The sequence below is a fragment of the Mustela nigripes genome, chromosome X (assembly GCF_022355385.1).
Source record: "Mustela nigripes isolate SB6536 chromosome X, MUSNIG.SB6536, whole genome shotgun sequence".
Classification (NCBI taxonomy): Eukaryota; Metazoa; Chordata; class Mammalia; order Carnivora; family Mustelidae; genus Mustela; species Mustela nigripes.
The window spans coordinates 56,013,038-56,028,982 of record NC_081575.1 but is presented as its reverse complement, the minus strand read 5'-3'; the positions used below and the strand labels follow the sequence as shown (position 1 = coordinate 56,028,982).

The 15,945-nt window shown below is 36.2% G+C and overlaps 2 protein-coding genes across 2 annotated transcripts in view; both read right to left on the bottom strand.

Moving 5' to 3' along the window:
* LOC132006706 (protein POF1B) overlaps positions 1–15,945 on the bottom strand; it is a 44,384-nt gene that overhangs the window by 25,852 nt on the left and 2,587 nt on the right. Inside the window, exons 2-3 of the mRNA XM_059384666.1 lie at positions 8,339–8,366; positions 5,736–5,810 (exon numbers count right to left, since the gene is read on the bottom strand). The gene's annotated coding sequence lies outside the window, so the exon portion shown is untranslated. The remainder of the gene's footprint in view (positions 1–5,735; positions 5,811–8,338; positions 8,367–15,945) is intronic.
* The window catches only part of LOC132007072 (protein POF1B-like), a 65,252-nt gene continuing 54,437 nt past the window's right edge, over positions 5,131–15,945 (bottom strand). Inside the window, exons 6-8 of the mRNA XM_059385215.1 lie at positions 8,339–8,366; positions 5,736–5,810; positions 5,131–5,178 (exon numbers count right to left, since the gene is read on the bottom strand). Of these exons, the coding sequence (XP_059241198.1) occupies positions 5,131–5,178; positions 5,736–5,810; positions 8,339–8,366 (151 nt within the window). The remainder of the gene's footprint in view (positions 5,179–5,735; positions 5,811–8,338; positions 8,367–15,945) is intronic.

The window sequence follows — 15,945 nt, the reverse complement described above, 5'->3', positions numbered from 1 at the left end:
AAGGAACTCAAACACCTGGAAGCTAAAGACCACCTTGCTTAAGAATGCTTGGACCAACCAGGAGATCCAAGAAGAACTGAAACAATTCATGGAAACCAATGAGAATGAAGACACTTTGGTCCAAAACCTATGGGATAAAGCAAATGCGGTCCTAAGGGGAAAATACATAGCCATCCAAGCCTCCCTCAAAATAATTGAAAAATCCAGAACACACCAGCTGTCTCTACACTTTAAAGAACTGGAGAATCAACAACAAATCAAACCAACTCCACACATAAGAAGGGAAATCATCAAGATTAGAGCTGAGATCAATGAGGTAGAAACATGAGATACAGTAGAATGGATCAATGAAACTAGAAACTGGTTTTTTGAAAGAATCAATAAGATCGATAAACCATTGGCCACACTAATCCAAAAGAAAAGAGAGAAAGCCCAAATTAATAAAATTATGAATGAAAAGGGAGAGATCACAACTAACACCAAGGAAGTAGAAACAATCATCAGAAGTTGTTATCAACAGTTATATGCCAATAAACTTAGCAACCTAGATGAAATGGATGCATTCCTGGAAAAATATAAACTACCAAAATTGAACCAGGAAGAAATCGACAATCTGAATAGACCGATATCTAATAACGAGATTGAAGCAGTGATCAAAAACCTCCCAAAAAACAAGAGCCCAGGACCTGACGGATTCCCTGGGGAATTCTACCAAACCTTCAAAGAAGAAATAACACCTATTCTCCTGAAGCTGTTTCAAAAAATTGAAGCAGAAGGAAAACTTCCAGACTCTTTCTATGAAGCCAGAATTACCCTGATCCCCAAACCAGGCAAAGACCCTACCAAAAAGGAGAATTTTAGACCAATATCACTGATGAATATGGATGCTAAGATTCTCAACAAGATCCTAGCCAACAGGATCCAACAGCACATTAAAAAGATTATCCAACATGATCAGGTAGGATTCATCCCTGGGCTACAAGGATGGCTCAACATTTGCAAATCAATCAATGTGATACAACAAATTAATATGAGAAGAGAGAAGAACGACATGGTCCTCTCAATTGATGCAGAAAAGGCATTTGACAAAATCCAGCATCCGTTCCTGATTAAAACGCTTCAAAGTATAGGGATAGAGGGAACATTCCTGAACCTCATCAAATCCATCTATAAAAGACCCACAGCAAATATCATCCTCAATGGGAAAAAGCTTGCAGCCTTCCCGTTGAGATCAGGAACAAGACAAGGATGCCCACTTTCACCACTCTTGTTCAACATAGTATTAGAAGTCCTAGCAACAGCAATCAGACAACAAAGAGAAATAAAAGGTATCCAAATTGGTAATGAAGAAGTCAAACTCTCTCTCTTCACAGATGACATGATTCTTTTTATGGAAAACCCAAAAGACTCCACCCCCAAACTACTAGAACTCATACAGCAATTCAGCAACGTGGCAGGATACGAAGTCAATGTGCAGATCAGTGGCTTTCTTATACACTAACAATGAAAGTACAAAAAGGGAAATTAGAGAATCGATTCCATTTACTATACCAAGAACCATAAGATACCTGGGAATAAACCTAACGAAAGAGGTAAAGGATCTGTACTCGAGGAACTACAGAACACTCATGAAAGAAATTGAAGAAGACACAAATAGATGGAAGACCATTCCAGGCTCTTGGATCGGAAGAATAAACATTGTTAAAATGTCTATACAGCCTAGAGCAATATATACTTTTAATGCCATTCTGATCAAAATTCCACCAGTATTTTTCAAAGAGCTGGGACAGATAATCCAGAAATTTGTATGGAATCAGAAGAGACCTTGAACCGCTAGGGAAATGTTGAAAAGCAAACATAAAGCTGGGGGCATCACGTTACCTGATTTCAAGCTTTACTACAAAGCCATGATCACCAAGACAGCATGGTACTGGCATTAAAACAGACACATAGACCAGTGGAACAGAGTAGAGAGCCCAGGTGTGGACCCTCAACTCTATGGTCAATTAATCTTCGACAAAACAGGAAAAAATATACAGTGGAAAAAAGATAGTCTCTTCAATAAATGGTGCAGGGAAAACTGGGCAGCTATATGTAGAATGAAACTCAACCATTCTCTTACACCGTACACAAAGATAAACTCAAAATGGATAAAAGACCTCAACGTGAGACAGGAATCCATCAGAATCCTAGAGGAGAACATAGGAAGTAATCTCTTCGATATCAGCCACAGCAACTTCTTTCAAGATATGTCTCCAAAGGCAAAGGAAACAAAAGCAAAAATAAACTTTTGAGACTTCATCAAAGTCAAAAGCTTCTGCACAGCGAAGGAAACAGTCAAGAAAACAAAGAGGCAATGGAATTGGAGAAGATATTTGCAAATGACAGTACAGACAAAAGGTTGATATACAGCATCTATAATGAACTCCTCAAACTCAACACACACAAAACAGGCAAACATAAAAAAATGGGAAGAAGATATGGACAGACACTTCTCCAATGAAGACATACAAGTGGCTATCAGACACATGAAAAAATGTTCATCATCACTAGCCATCAGGGAGATTCAAATTAAAACCACATTGAGATATTACCTAACACCAGTTAGAATGGCCAAAATTAGCAAGACAGGAAACAACATGTGTTGGAGGGGATGTGGAGAAAGGGGAACCCTCTTACACTGTTGGTGGGAATGCAAGTTGGTGCAGCCTCTTTGGAGAACAGTGTGGAGATTCCTCAAGAAATTAAAAATAGAACCTCCCTATGACCCTGCAATTGCATTCCTGGGTATTTACCCCAAAGATACAGATGTTGTGAAAAGAAGGGCCATCTGTACCCCAATGTTTATAGCAGCAATGGCCATGGTCGCCAAACTATGGAAAGAACCAAGATGCCCTTCAACGGACGAATGGATAAGGAAGATGTGGTCCATATACACTATGGAGTATTATGTCTCCATCAGAGAGGATGAATACCCAACTTTTGTAGCAACACGGACGGGACTGGAAGAGATTATGCTGGGTGAAATAAGCCAAGCAGAGAGAGTCAGTTATATATGGTTTCACTGATTTGTGGAGCATTACAAATAGCATGGAGGACATGGGGAGAAAGAGAGGAGAAGGGAGTTGGCGGAAATTTGAAGGGGAGGCGAACCATGAGACGCTTTGGACGCTGAAAAACAACCTGGGAGTTTTGAAGGGGCGGGAGGTGGGAGGTCGTGGTACCAGGTGGTGGGTATTAGAGAGGGTACGGATTGCATGGGCACTGGGTGTGGTGAAAAAATAATGAATACTGTTATGCTGAAAATAAAAAATAAATTAAAAAAGAGAAAGTACCAGAGAGAAATAAAAATGGAATACTAAAAGCATTTTTGACTAATACACAGGAAAGCAATAAAAAAAAAAAAAACTAGAACAAAAAGAATACGAAAAATAAAAATAGAGCTAGCCCTGATGATCAATAATTACAACTTGGTTTAAATGCATCAATTAAAAACAGATTTACAGAGTGTGAAAAAAATTTGATCCACTACAAGTGTTCTATCTAACTTCAAATATAGTAAAAGTTTAAAAATATATGATGAAAGTAAATTTAGGGAAAAAAGATACCAGGCAAACATTAATAGAAGAAAGTAAAAGTCCTATATTGATATTAGATAAAAATGACTTTAGAGCAAATAAAATTACCAAGAACAGAAAGGGACAATTACATAATGATAAAAGAGTCAATCCACCAAGAGAACATGGCAATCTACACATTTATACACCAAACAATAGAACTGCAAAATGTATAGAACTGCAAAACTGATAGAACTGAAAGGAAAAAAAAGACAAGTCCACAGTTATAACTAAAGATTGGTATATGCCTCTTTCAGCAGCTGATTAAGAACCATTTGGCAGAAAATGAGCAAAAATATAAAATAACTCAGCAACCCCACTGAAGAAACTGTCTAATCCTTTCATGTGCCCATGGAACATATGCCAAGATAGATCATGTCCTTGACCATAAAACAAAACTTAACTATTACCAAGAAATTGATCTCTTATAAGGTATGTTCTCACCATAGTAGAATTAAACTAGAAACCAGCACTAGAAAGACAACAGGAAAATCTTTAAGCACTCTGAAACTAAATAATATAATTCTAAATGATCCACAGGTCAGAGCAGAAGTCTAAAGAAATTAAATAGTACATAGAACTGAAAGAAAATGAAAGTCATATCATAATTTGTGGGACACAGCTATAGCCATGCCAAGAGGATATTTATAGCACTAAATGTTCACATTAGAAAACAGAAAATGTCTTGAATCAATAATCTAACCTTCTATATCAAGAAACCAAAGAATGCAACATATCAAAAACAACAAAGGAAGGAAATAATACACACAAGAGCAAAAATCAGTGGAAGTGTAAACAGGAAAATAATAGAGAAAAATCAATAAACCTGAAGTCTCTTTCTTTGAAAAAAAAGTTAAAATTGAAAACCTCCAGCAAACCTGACAAAGAAAAAGGAAGACACAAATGACTAGTATCAATAATTAAATAAAGGATAGTAACACAAACCCTGCAAAAAAGATAATAAGGGAATAGTATGAACAATTATACACTATAAATTTGACAATATAGATGAAATAGACTACCTTCTTGAAAAATATAAGTTACCACAACTCATCCAATACGAAACAGATCATTTGAATAAATCTCTAACTATTAAGGAGTTGAATTTGGAATTTTTTTAAAACTCCCCAAACAATCTCCAGGCCCAGATATTTTTACTAAAGGATTTTACCAAATGTTTGAAGAAGAATTAATACCAGTCTATATACATTCTCTTCTAGAAAATATAAAAGAAGAAACACTTCCCAATTCATTTTATGAAGCTAGTATTCTCCTGATACCAAAACCAAAGAGAATATAAGAAAAGTATAGACCACTGTTTCTCATGAACTTAGATGTAAAATCCTCTGAAGGAGTTTTTCAAAGAAATAGACCTTTCAATTTTCTACTGAAAATTCCCACCACCAGAGATGTCAATATCAAGGGTGTCTCCAAGATTCAGATTTTGTGAAGCATATGTGTTTCCTACACCACTGTCTTTTTATAATACATACTGTGTTCTACTAAAAATATTTTATCTAAATTTCACAAAAATGACACCAGGTCCAATATTGGACCTTTGCTGGATGAACAACAAAGGTTTAAGACCAATAATTTAGAAATTGGCCTCACTTAAACCGAGCTAGGTTGTCTTTACAATTCTTTCTTACAAAGAGATGTACTCTTTAGCCATATTCCCTTAACATCTGTCTTCTTCTGTTTCTTCCTTCATTGTAAGGGAATTTACTGCTCCAGTAATCTCTATCATTCAGCAAATCAGAAAAAGCAAGGCATTGGCCTCTCCCATCTCTTACCACAAGGGGTGGCAGTGTGGGGGTAGAATGTAAAATGAAGATGAGGGCAAAACTATAAATTAGAGTCAAGTTGTGCCATAGCAGTGAGGAGAGAATAAGATGATTCCACAGCAGGGAACATTATTTCTGGAATGCTTACCTGAATGTTTTTCAATATAAGTGAAAGTCTGAACAAACCATAATGCAACACTTTTTTAATCAAAGTATAATCAACTTTTGTGAAACAGGATTTTTATTGAGAACTTTCTTTTCTTATTTAAGGGAAGCATTCTTGGCTAGTGGTTTGTCATTGTTGATCTCACACTCACTCTTGACCCCACCTTACCTGCAAAATATAACGAATTTGTTGTTTTGTAAACTCTGACAATCCTTTAGGAATCAAGGATTCAATGTCTTCTGACTGTAAGAAGAGAGAAGGTTATACATTTAACAGATACATATTAGTATCATTATCTTAGGGTGAGTAGTTTATAGACTTCTGTGCTGCAGAGCATATTTTTAGGAACATCAAAAGATTTTTCACCTTCTGGGCAATAGTTGCTACCAACTTCATTTTTAGCCTTATCAGTTCTTACTTTTAAAAACTGATTATACTATATACACTATGGAAAGAACCTTGATTTTCAGGCATTTTAGGGAAAAGTTTTGTGCAACTAACCAGACGTTACATTTCTACATTTTTAAAAGAGCAATTTAAAAAACAATAGGATGGTTCTCAAATCCCATTAAACACTTTATTTCAGTGTATCTTTCAACAAATGGAAGATTTTTTGGGTGGTAAATATGATATTTTAAAGGCTGTTGTTTTAAAATAATGTAAATTTGGAGAAATTAAATTGAGGGCTTATTGATGACTTACACTGAGCTATGATAACTTCTGAAAAATTAAGATGTTGCTACGACATTGAGAAGATTTAAGTAATTTGGGGGGGTTGAAGAAACACAAATGTATTATCTCATAATTCTAGAGATTAGAAGTCAGTGGGCTAAAATTAACATGTCAGCAGGACTGCATTCTTTTGGTGGGCTCTAGGAGAGAATCTATTTCATTGCATTTTTGTTTCTACAGGCTACCTAAATTTCTTGGCTGGTGGCCTCATCACTCCAACCTCAGCTTCTCTTGTCATATCTAACTCTGACCCCCTGCTTCCCTCCTTTAAAGATTAGTAATTACATTGGAGCCAACCACATAATACAGGATAATCTCCTTACTTTAAGATCCTTAAATTAGTCACATTTGCAAAGTCACTTTGCCATGTTAAGGTAACATATTAAAAGATTTCAGGGATTAGGATGTGGACATCTTTGGGGGGGGCATTATACTTATCATCCAATAAGATGTTATTGCCCTCATTCTGAAGCTCATATGTATATGGTTCCCTTTGTGAGGTATAGATCCAAGAGAGGGAGAATCTAGTAAAGGCAGGACCTCCCCCTCCACTTCCTCCTTGGATGATTGACTGAGAATCCACATCCTCAGGCCACATCTTGCCCTCCTCCACAGGGGGTGACCTTTCTCTATGGCTGTTGCAAGACAAGTTCATTACAATATCATCCAGTACCTCTGACTTCAGTATCTCTCCTCCAAACCATAGAAGGATGATGTCCTTACAAAAACACAGATTGCTGGCCACCTGGGTGGCTCAGTTAGTTAAGTGTCTGACACTTGATTTGGGCACAAGTCATGATTTCAGGGTCCTGGAATCAAGCCCCACCCTGGTCTCAGTGCTGAGTACAGAGCCTGCTTAGGATTCTCTTTTTCCCTCTCCTTCTGCCCCTACCCCCACTCACACACATGCTCTCTCAAATAAATAAATTAATTAACACACACAGAGAGCCATGTACTAAAGCTAAGATATCACAGTCAGACATGCCTAGCCCACCAAACACCATTGTCTCTCTATTTTTCATTTGAGTGCAATTAACACACTTTTATGTTAGCTTCAGGTATACAATATTCAACAGCTATACACATTTCTCAGTGTTTATCAAATTAAGTGTACTCTTAAGCCCCTTTATCTATTTTACCTGTCACCCCACCAACCTGCCCTTTGGTTACAAGTTTCAACTACTTTTAAGTGAGAAGCTAAATTGAAGTAGTGTTTCTTAATGGCAATCTAGGGCTTTCTGAATTATTGTAATGAAACAGTCTATCACTACATTGGAAATAAAGAAAAAAAAATAAAACAAAGGAGGCCACTGTGCTTTTTTTATTACATTGAAATCAGTTTTCTTTATTTGATTACTTATTCCATTAAAAGTAATTATTAACAAAAAAGACATATATATTAGAATTAATACTTGAAAAAATGTACTTTAAGTTGTCCTCTATTTGGCATGGGTCATATACGGTTTCAAAATATACTAAAACTAAATTTGCTATTGATTTAATTAATGTAGATTTAAATTTCCTAAATCAGAGCATTTGGTCAATGAAATTTTAAATGTTTTGATAAGCAAAGACAAATTAAATCATAAATAACAGCTGATAAAACATTTTGCATGAATAATTATTACTTTTATTATTATCATTTTAAAGATTTTGTCTATTTATTTATTTTAAAGAGAGAGAAAGACAGTGGTGGGGAGGGGAAGAGGGGGAGGGAGAACCTTAAGCAGATGCCACACCGAGCACAGAGTCCAATGTGGCTATCGATTCCATATCCTTAAGATCATGACCTGGGCTGAAACCATGAGTTCAAAGCTCAACCAACAGCCACCCAGGCAACCCAATGATTATTACTTTTTATAGCCATTACAAATATATAAATAGTTATATCATTTTAAAGGTAAAATAATCATCATGCTTTTCACTAATCCGTGTTTCCAGTCTAATAAAGGTACCAAACTAAAAAATATCATTAGTGAAAATATCATAACCTGCTTTGTTATCAACTAAATTTGATTTTCAACTATTTTTGTACTTACTTCATCTGTAGACTCAAAGTCCTCTTTGCTGTAAGAGTGAAAAAAAAATCTTAAGAAAGTGTATATAATGATCATATATAAATTGTAATGTTCAAATTATTTTATCTTACTTTTTAATATATCATAATAGCAGCATTTCAATTATTAGAACTTGACAAAACTAAAGATAATTTTCCTGGAACTAGCTAATCTATTAAAAATAAACAATATCAAAACAACAAACCAAAAGAATATAGAGAATCAGTTACTGCCATCCATTAGCACTTGTCCATTTGTGGATAGATGTACAAGTTCTTGACACTGGCAATAATGCTACCTGAGTGAATGAATAACTGTAATAGTTGTTCTCTATTTCCACCTCCTATTTCTCCTATATTGCTCACTTTCAGGACTGAATCTAGCTTCTTTCCATAGAGCCTCCAAGTTATTCATACCCTTTTCATCAAAATGAAAACTTGCAAGACAAGGCTAACTCATTCATTCTACACTACAGTATATATATGGCAGTGAAGAAACTTAGAAGGCATCTGAATAGGGTCAGAGCCTTAGGCAACAGGACCAAAATTCTAGTGGGATAATAGAATTTTCAGTATCAAAATGAATGTTTGGGTACCAGGGTTGGAAGATCTTTTGTGAAGTCATGTTAAGTAGCCAAATGCTGCAAAAGAATTGTTAGTGATTATGCCAGTCTGGCACTTGCTCCTTTAGAAAATAATGATAGTGGAAAAGCATACAGTTCTAGTGTTAGGGGCAAGAGACAGGCCTTTATTTCTGTCTACTTGTTCCATCTGTGCTTAATTGAAGTACTGGGCACAAAATATATGGTCAACACCTCAAACAAGAACAGTACACATGTTCTGAGAGCAAGGCAGAATATTTTAAAGATGGTCTTATAAAGTCAGAGGTATAGAAGTGCCATATGTTCAGTATAAGAGATAATTATCTTAGAGATATATTAGGACATTATCTCCTACCTTTACCTTCTTAGTAAGTGTTTATGAGTAATATATTGCTTACAGAGATAAGAGGGTCATTCACTGTACAGAACATCTTGCATATGTTAAAAGAAAAAAAAGACTAATGTGGAGGAAGATAATGGCAGATTCAATTTCCAGAAGCATGACTACATATTTGCTGTTGTTTGGCAACAACGAATATGTGGCATTCCTCTGTTGCCCAAAATAGAAATTTGTGGGGAGGTCCTAGAAATATAAATAAATAAAGTATCATATACTTTTTTAATGATTTACTAAAGTAATGGCATGCATATACTGGGAGTTACAACAAGTTAAAAATATGAATCAATGCAGTTTTAGTCATCTTCCATTACTAACTGGAATTATCACAGTATTAATGGAACTTTATGTTAAAAACTCCACTTCCCGGGGCGCCTGGGTGGCTCAGTGGGTTAAGCCGCTGCCTTCGGCTCAGGTCATGATCCCAGGGTCCTGGGATCGAGCCCCACATCGGGCTTTCTGCTCAGCTGGGAGCCTGCTTCCTCTTCTCTCTCTGCCTGCCTCTCTGCCTACTTGTGATCTTTCTCTGTCAAATAAATAAATAAAATCTTAAAAAAAAAAAAAAACTCCACTTGCCAAGCAAAGATAGTACACATGTCCCTAGTTATTTCTTTCTACAAATAAGAAATCTGGTGGTAGGTATTAAGGAGAGCATGTATTGCATGGAGCACTGGGTGTTATATGTAAACAATGAATCTTGGAACACTACATCAAAAATTAATGATATACTACATGGTGACGAACATAAAACAATAAAAATTTTTTAAAAATAAATATTTTTATTAAAGTAAAACAAAACAAAACAAAACAAAGAAATAAAGCAATGAAAAATTAACAGTACTTAATACTGTAATGTTTTAAGGTAACCAGAATGGTTTTGTGAGACAACCTTCCTTAATTCTGACCCTGTACCCTCTCATTGCTAAATCATAACATGGAAAAAGAAGAAAAATGCGGGAAAAAGGAGAGGAAAAGAGAAAGAGTGAAAACAAAGACAGCAGAGCAAGGAAGTGGAGAGGCCAATGTGGATTACATCTCCATTCTCAGCAGGGGGTGTTGACTAGAATTACAATGAGTAGGGAAAAAAAAAAAAACAGTGGCAGGAGAGGAGGGGAACATGACAGCAGAGTAGGAGGACCCATGAACAAAACTAGATTATTATCACATCATCCTAAACATCCTAGAAATCAACTTGAGGACTGACAGAACAGACTTCACAACTAAAGGGAGACAAGAGGTCACATCGAAAAGGTAGAAAGTGTGGAGATGTGGTTTAAGGGAGAAATGGATTCTGAGTGATGAGGAGGGGTGAGCCATGGTCACAGAGAGGGGTCAGAGAGAGAGAGAAAAAAAAGAGAGAGATAGAGGGGAGCACACAGGGAAACCCACATGGAAAATATTTTCCCAAAGCCGTTGGCCTAAAAAATGAGAAGGGCTGAATTTAGTCAGACCTTACAACCAGCAGGGCTTAAAGCCTGGTTTTAAAGGACAGCAGGTTTGGCTGATCTAGAGCCCTGAGATTACTGCTCTGCTCCTGGAGAGAAGAGAGACAGACAATCTACAGAGCAGATGGTATGGCAACAAAGATCTAAAGTATGCCTGAGGCACACAGTAGAGAGATTTTACACTCCTCTCAGAGCAAGTCTCTGAGAGGCAGCTTTCACGTAGAGGCCTCTCTGTGAAGAAAGGAGCAGGCTGACGCCATTTCTTACTCCCATCTCATCATAAACAGAGAACCACATATATAGAGGGAGAGTAAGCCTCTCAGCAAGAACATTGGTTGCCTAACTTGCTTATACCAAACCTATCTGCCTGCGTTTTGGTGGAACTGACCTTCTAAGTCAAGCATACCTCACAGCATTGTGGGCCCCTCCTCCAGAAGACCAGCCTAAACCCCTGCTCACACCACATCTCTTAACAAGAGATAAGCAGGGCCTTAGTCCTGCTTTGAGCTGGTTCAGGTCTTATTTTATAAGCAGACCAGATCACACTGAGTAAAAACTCACCACATTCAGGCCAGGTACTAAACACTGCCCAGAGCAGTCAACAAGAGCCTATGCATATGACTGGCCTGAAGGATACCATAGTCAAAATATCACAGCAGAGTGCACACAGCATATACCAGAGATACTCCCTGAAGTGCTAGGTCCTGAGCACAAGAAAACCTCTTCTTCATAAGGCCAATAATTTCAGGAACAGGAGACATAACTGGCTTTTCTAACACAAAGAAGTGTGTTAGATGAAATGCCAAGACAGAGAAACTTATCCCAAATGAAAGAACAAGATAAGGCCACAGCCATAGATCTAAGTGAAACAGATATAAGTAACATGCCTGATAGAGACTTTAAAAAAACAATCATAAGAATACTCACTGGGCTTCGGAAAAGAATGCAGAACATCAGTGAGACCCTTACTGCAGAGATAAAAGAGTTAAAGAAGACTCAGCCAGAGATGGATAATGGAATAAATGAATTGGAAACAAGCCTGATGTAATCAACAGCAGGATGGAAGAAGCAGAGGAATGAATGTGTGACCCAGAAGACAAACTAATAGAAAATAATGAAGATGAACAAAAGAGAGAAAGAAGAATTAGTGGAATATGAAAATAGACTTAGGGAATTCAATGATTCCATCAAATGAAATAACATTCATATTATAGGGATTACAGAAGAAAAGGAGAGAGAAAGGGGGGCAGAAAATTTATTTGAAGAAATAATAGCTGAAAATTTCCTTAATCTGCAGAAAGAAACAGACATCCAGATTCAGGAGGCACAGAGAATTCCTATCGAATCATCAAAAGCAGGCCAACACCAAAACATAATGTAGTTAAATTTGCAAAATATAGTGAAAAAGAAAAAAAAAATCTTAAAAGCAGCAAGACAGAAGTCCTTAATATAGAAGGGAAGACCCATAAGTCTAGCTGCAGATTTCTCAACAGAAACTTGGCAAGCCAGAAGAGAGTGGCATGGTATATTCAATGTGCTGAATGGGAAAAATCTGCAGTCAAAAATACTCTATCCAGCAAGGCTAACATGCAGAATAGGAGAGAGACTTTCCCAGACAAACAAAAACTAAAGGAGGTCATGACCACTAAACCAGCTCTGCAAGAAGTATTCAAAGGGGCTCTGAGTACAAAGGGGAGACCAACAGTGACATAGACAAGAAAGGATCAGAGAAAATCTCCAGAAACAATGACAAAAAAGTAATAAATGCATATAAACCAATAATTATTTTGAATGTAAATGGACTAAATGCTCCAATCAAAAGACTTAGGGTGTCAGAATGGATTAAAAAACAAGACCCATCTTTATGCTGCCTATAAAGATGCATTTTAGATCTAAAGATACCTCCCGATTGAAAACGAAGGGATAGAGAAACATTTATCATGCAAATGAGTGTCTAAAGAAAGCCCAAGGAACCATACTTATATCACTCAAACTCAACTTTATTTTTTAAAAGATTTTATGTATTTAGTTGACAGAGAGAGAGAGAAAGAACTCACAAGTAAGCAGAGAGACAGGCAGAGAAAGGGGGAAAGCAGGCTCCATGCTGAGCAGAGAGCCCATTGCAAGGCTGAATCCCAGGACCCTGAGATAATGACCTGAGCTGAAGCCACAGGCTTAAGCCACTGAGCCACCCAGGTGCCCCTCAAGCTAGACTTTAAAACAAGGACTGTAGCAAGAGACAAAGAAGGGCTATATAATTCTAAAGAGGGAAAATCCAACAAGAAGATACAACAATTATAAATATTTATGCACTGATCATGGGAGCATCCAAATACATAAAACAGATAATAACAAACATAAAGGAGCTAATGGATAATAATAAAATAATAGTAGGGGACTTTAACACCTCACTTACATCAATGGACAAATAATTTAAACAAAAAATAAGGAAACAATGGTTTTGAATGACACACTGGACTGGATGGACTTAACAGGTATTCTCAGAACATTTCATACTAAAACAGGAGAATATACCGTCTTTTCAAGTACACATAGGACATTCTCCAGAATAGATCACATATTAGATCACAAAACTGGTCTCAACAAATACATAAATTTGAAATCACACCATGCACCTTTTCTGACCACAACATTATGAAAAATATATCAACCACAAGAAAAAAACTTGGAAAGACCACAAATACATGAGGTTTAAGCAATATGTTACTAAGCAATGAATCAGACAAACAGGAAATCAAAGAAAAAATTTTAAATATACATGAACATGAAAACAAAATTGTTCAAAACCTTTGGGATGCAGCAAAAGTGATCCTTAGTGGGAAATATATAGCAATGCAAACCTACCTCAAGAACCAAGAAAAGTCCCAAATAAACAACCTAAACTTACACATAAAGAAGCTACAAAAAGAAAGGAAATAATAAATATTAGAGAAGAAATAAATGATAACGAAATTTGAAAAAAAAACAAAAACCGAAAAGATCAATGAAACCAGGGAATGGTCTTCAAACAAACAAACAAAAAAAGATAAACCTCTAGTCAGAATTATCAAAAATAAAAGAGAATGCACCCTAATAAATAAATTGTAAGTAAGATAGGAAGAATAGTAGCTGATACCACAATAATACAAACAATTATAAAAGAATATTATGAAAAGCTATATGCCAAGAAGTTGGAAAACCTGGAAGAAATGGATAAATTCCTAGAAAGATATAAATTACCAAAACTGAAACAGGAAGGGAAAAAAAAAAAAAACTTGAACAGACCAATAACCAGTAAAGAAATTGAATCAGAAAACAAACAAACAAACAAACTCCCAACAAAGAAAAGTCCAGGGCCAGGTGTCTTCACAGGAAAATTCTACCAAACACTTAAGGAAGAGCTAATACCTATTCTTTTCAAAATATTACATGAAATAGAAAAGGAAAGAAAACTTGAAAATTCATTCTGTGAGGCCTGATACCACCAAAACCAGATAAAGATTCTTCTTGGCAAGCCAGAAGAGAGTGGCATGGTATATTCAATGTGCTGAATGGTAAAAATCTGCAGTCAAGAATACTCTATCCAGCAAGGCTAACATGCAGAATAGGAGAGAGACTTTCCCAGACAAACAAAAACTAAAGGAGGCCATGACCACTAAACCAGCTCTGCAAAACCAGATAAAGATTCTGAGAGAGAGAGAGAGAGAGAAATACAAGACAATATCCCTGATGAACATAGGTACAAAAATTCTCAATAAAATACTAGGAAACCAAATCTAACAGTACATTAAAAAACATTCACCACAATCAAGTGGGATTTATTCCTAGGTTTCAGGGGTGGTTCAATATTCATAAATCAATCAACATGATACACTACATTAATAAAAGAAAGGATAAGAATCATATAATCATTTCAATATATGCAAAGTAGGCATCTGGCAAAGTATAACATCCATTCATGAGAAAAACCCTCAACAAAGTTTAGAGGGAACATACCACCAACATAATAAAGTCATATATGAAAACCCACAGCTAATATTCCCAATGGGGGAAAAACCAGAGGATATTCCCTAAAGTCAAGAACAACAAAGAGATGTTCATTCTCACTGATGTTATTATATAGTACTGGAAGTCCTAGCCACAGCAATCAGACAAGAAAAAGAAATAAAAGGCATCCAAATCAGCAAAGAAGAAATCAAATTCTCACTATTTGCAGATGCCATGGCACAGCATATAGAAAACCCAAAAGACCCCACCAAATCTCCTAGAACTGATACAGGAATTCAGTAAACTTGCAGGACACAAAATCATCATACAGAAATCTTGCATTTCTACACACCAGTAATGAAGCAGCCAAAAGAGAAATCAAGGAATCTATCCCAATTTCAATTGTGCCCAAACCAGTATGATACCTAACCAAAGAAGTGAAAGACCTAGACTCTGAAAACTGCAAGACACTGATGAAAGAAATTGCAGGAAACACAACGAAATAGAAAGACTTTCCATTCTCATGGATTGGAAGAACAAATATTGTTAAAATGTCTATGGTACCTAGAGCAATCTACACATTCAATGCAATCCCTATCAAAATACCATCAACATTTTCACAGAGCTGGAACAAACAATCCCAAAATTTGTATGGAACCAGAAAAGATCCAGAATAGACAAAGCAATCTTGAAAAAGAAGAGCAAAGCTCGAGACATCACAATCATGGGCTTCAAGTTATATTACAAAGCTGTAGTGTTCAAAACACTATGGTACTGACACAAAAATGGGCAAATAGATGAATAGAACAGAATAGAAAACCCAGAAATGAACCCAGAACTATATGGTCAATGAATCTTCAATATAGCAGGAAAGAATATCCAATGGGGGAATAAAAGACAGTGTCTTCAAAAAATGGTATTGGGAAAACTGGAGAGCATCATACAAAAAAAAAAAAAAAAAGAAAAAAAAGAAAATGAAACTGAATACTTTCTTGCAACCAACAAAAAAAAAAAAAAAAGTTCAAAATGCATTAAAGACCTAAGTGTGAGACCTGGAACCATAACAATCCTAGAGAACACAGGTAACCTCTTTGACATTAGCCATAGCAACTTATTTATATAAATGAATCCCAAAGCAAGAGAAACAAAGGCAAAATTG